Source organism: Lactuca sativa, chromosome 4 (genome assembly GCF_002870075.4).
Source record: "Lactuca sativa cultivar Salinas chromosome 4, Lsat_Salinas_v11, whole genome shotgun sequence".
Lineage (NCBI taxonomy): Eukaryota > Viridiplantae > Streptophyta > Magnoliopsida > Asterales > Asteraceae > Lactuca > Lactuca sativa.
Window position 1 is genome coordinate 226,261,805 of NC_056626.2, and position 2,955 is coordinate 226,264,759.

The 2,955-nt window shown below is 38.7% G+C and overlaps 1 protein-coding gene across 1 annotated transcript; it reads right to left on the minus strand.

Annotated features, from left to right (window-relative positions):
• Positions 1 to 1,425: 1,425 nt before the first annotated feature.
• On the minus strand, positions 1,426 to 2,694 carry LOC111890288 (uncharacterized). Its single transcript, XM_023886432.2, has one exon. The coding sequence runs from the start codon at positions 2,692 to 2,694 to the stop codon at positions 1,426 to 1,428; it is 1,269 nt and encodes a 422-aa protein (XP_023742200.2).
• Positions 2,695 to 2,955: the final 261 nt, after the last annotated feature.

Consider the following 2,955-nt stretch of genomic DNA (forward strand, 5'->3'; position numbering starts at 1 on the left):
ACATTCGTAATCATTCAACAATTCGACCCATCTTCATTGTCTCATATTAAGATCTTTTTGGTCGAAGATGTGCTGGAGACTCTTGTGGTCGGTAAAAATAGTACACTTAGTACCGTATAGGTAATATCTCCAGATTATTAGTGCAAAACCTACAACTACCAACTAAAGATCATGGGTGGTGTAATTATTCTCATGCACCTTAAGTTGTCGTGATGCGTAGGCGATAACCTTTCCTGTTTCCATCAACACACATCCTAATCCTTGATTTGATGCGTAGCAGTATACGACGAAATCTTCTGTCCCCTCTGGAAGGGATAGGATTGGTGCACTACACAACATTTGCTTTAGTTTCTAGAAAGCAACTTCTTGTTTGTCTTCCCAGTTGAACTTCGTACTTTTCTGGGTTAGTGTAGTAAGTGGCTTGGCTATTTTAGAGAAATTGTCTATGAATCTTCGGTAATAGCAAGCAAGTCCTAGGAATTGACGCACCTCTATTGGCGTCTTTGGTGCTTCCCAATTCCTGATTGCTTCAACTTTGGTTGGGTCAACATGAATCCTTTGGTTGGTAACTACATGACCTAAAAATTGTACTTCTCTAATCCAAAATTCACATTTGGAGAATTTAGCGTACAACTTTTCTTTTCTTAGTAGTTCCAAGATTATTTGCAGGTGTTGACCATGTTCTTCCTTGGTTCATGAATATATCAATATATCATCGATAAATGCAATCACAAATTTATCCAAGTATGGTTTGCAAACACGATTCATGAGATCCATAAACACTGATGGGTCATTGGTTAGTCCAAAAGACATAAATAAGAACTCATAATGACCATAACGAGTTCTAAATGTTGTTTTTGGAATTTCGTCTTCTTGTACTCTGAGTTGATGGTATCCTGATCTAAGATCTATCCTTGAGTAGTAGATAGATCCTTGTAGTTGATCAAATAAATCATCAATTCTTGGAAGCGGATGATGATTCTTGATCGTTAGCTTGTTCAGCTCCCAATAATTAATACACATTCGAAAGGATCCGTTCTTCTTCTTGACAAACAAGATTGGTGCCTTGATAAAGCCTTTGTCAAGAACTTCTTGTAGTTGTCTAGATAATTCTTTCATTTCGGATGGAGCCAACCGATAAGGAGATTTCGCTACTGGTGCTACTCCTGGAATTAAGTTGATTCGAAACTCGACTTGTCCGAGAGGTATTCCAGGTAGATCTTCAGGAAATACGTCAGGGAAATCACATACTTGAGGTATGTCCTTGATTTCTTTTATCTTTCTTCTCTAATCTACAATGTGGGCTAAGAATGTGCTACATTTCTTATGTAGATATTTCCATGTCTTGGTACAAGAGATGACTTGGAGGTTTTTCCAAGACTTATCACCATAGATAATCAGGGCTTCGCCATTTGGTAAGGGTAGTCATATGGCTTTCTCATGACATAGAATTTCGGCGCGGTGTGAAGATAACCAATCCATGCCAATTATGACATCAAAACTACTGATAGGCATTGGCATTAGGTTGACGTGAAAAAAGTAGTTATTAAGAGTTAACAAACAGTTTTCTAGCATTTCAAGTGTTTTCTCAGTTTGACCGTTAGCGATTTCTACTTCATATATTTCTTTTAATATGCTAGACTTATGACTTAACAATTTTCTAAATGTCGGAGTTATAAAACTTCGATCTGCTCCAGAGTCAAAGAGTATAGAAGAATATAAATTATCTATAAGAAAGGTACCAGATACGACCGAAGGGTCCTGGATAGCCTCTCTGCTTCCAATCACAAACGCCCTGCCACGCCCGATGCCTCCTTGACTCCTTAACTTTGGACATTCTTTCTTGATATATCCAACCTCCCCACACTCATAGCATTTTCTTCCTTCACCACGGCCTGTCCTATTATTGGTTTGTTGATCGACTGTTGCAGGTGTTGTGCTCCTGCAGTAACTAGCAGTATGCCCCTTTTTCTTGCACTTCATGCAAACAAAACAGTCACCTGGATGATGACGGTTGCATTGATCGCACCATGAAGATTTTGGTTGAGTAGGTACTGTTGTTGTGGCTGCGTAGTTGGTTGCCACTTCTTGTCTTTTCTCAGATGATTGTTTGGGATTCTTCTTATTAAACTTGCGCTTGTTTGTTCTAGATTTGGGAGACTCAGCCTTTGAGACCACTTCTGTTCCTTGGATATCTGTGAGGGTTAGCTGATGATCTATGCTCTTGGTGCTGTCATAAGTCGTAGGCTTTGATGCGATCACCATGCCTTTCATTTGTGATACTAAATCCCAGATATATCGCTCAATCTTTTTATATTCAGGGGTTACAAGTGATGGACACATTACAGCAAGATCATTAAATCTAGCGGTATAAGCTTTTATCTCTGAACCCTTCATAGTTAGGGTCCACAGTTCTTGTTCCAGTTTATGTATCTCTTCCCTAGGACAATACTCCTCTACTAGCATCATTTTTAGCTCCTCCCATTTCATGGAATTTGAAGTATCAATTCCCATTGTATTCACATGGCTATTCCACCATGTAAGTGCTGCGTCAGCGAAAGTACATGCTGCAAATCGTACTTTACAGTCATCTGGACAAAAGCTTATTTGAAAGACGGATTCTGTCTTTTCTATCAACCTTGTCAAATTCACTACCCCTTCTTTTCCATGAAAGATTTTTTTCCTGCAATTCATAAAATCTTTGTAGATACATGTTCTAGCGGTCCCTACATGGCCTTCATTTCTAACTCCATCTCTTGTGACATTAGATAGAGCCGAAAAAATTCTTTGAGCTATGATTTCTTCAAGTTGCACTGTACTTATTGAGGGGTTTATTTCTGGTGGTGGTTGTGGTTGTTGTTGTTGTGGTGCTGATGGTCAGTTAGGGTTTAGTCGATTACTCCTTCTAGGAATTTTGTTTTGGTTCCTATTATAAATAATAAGAATTTTTATGAG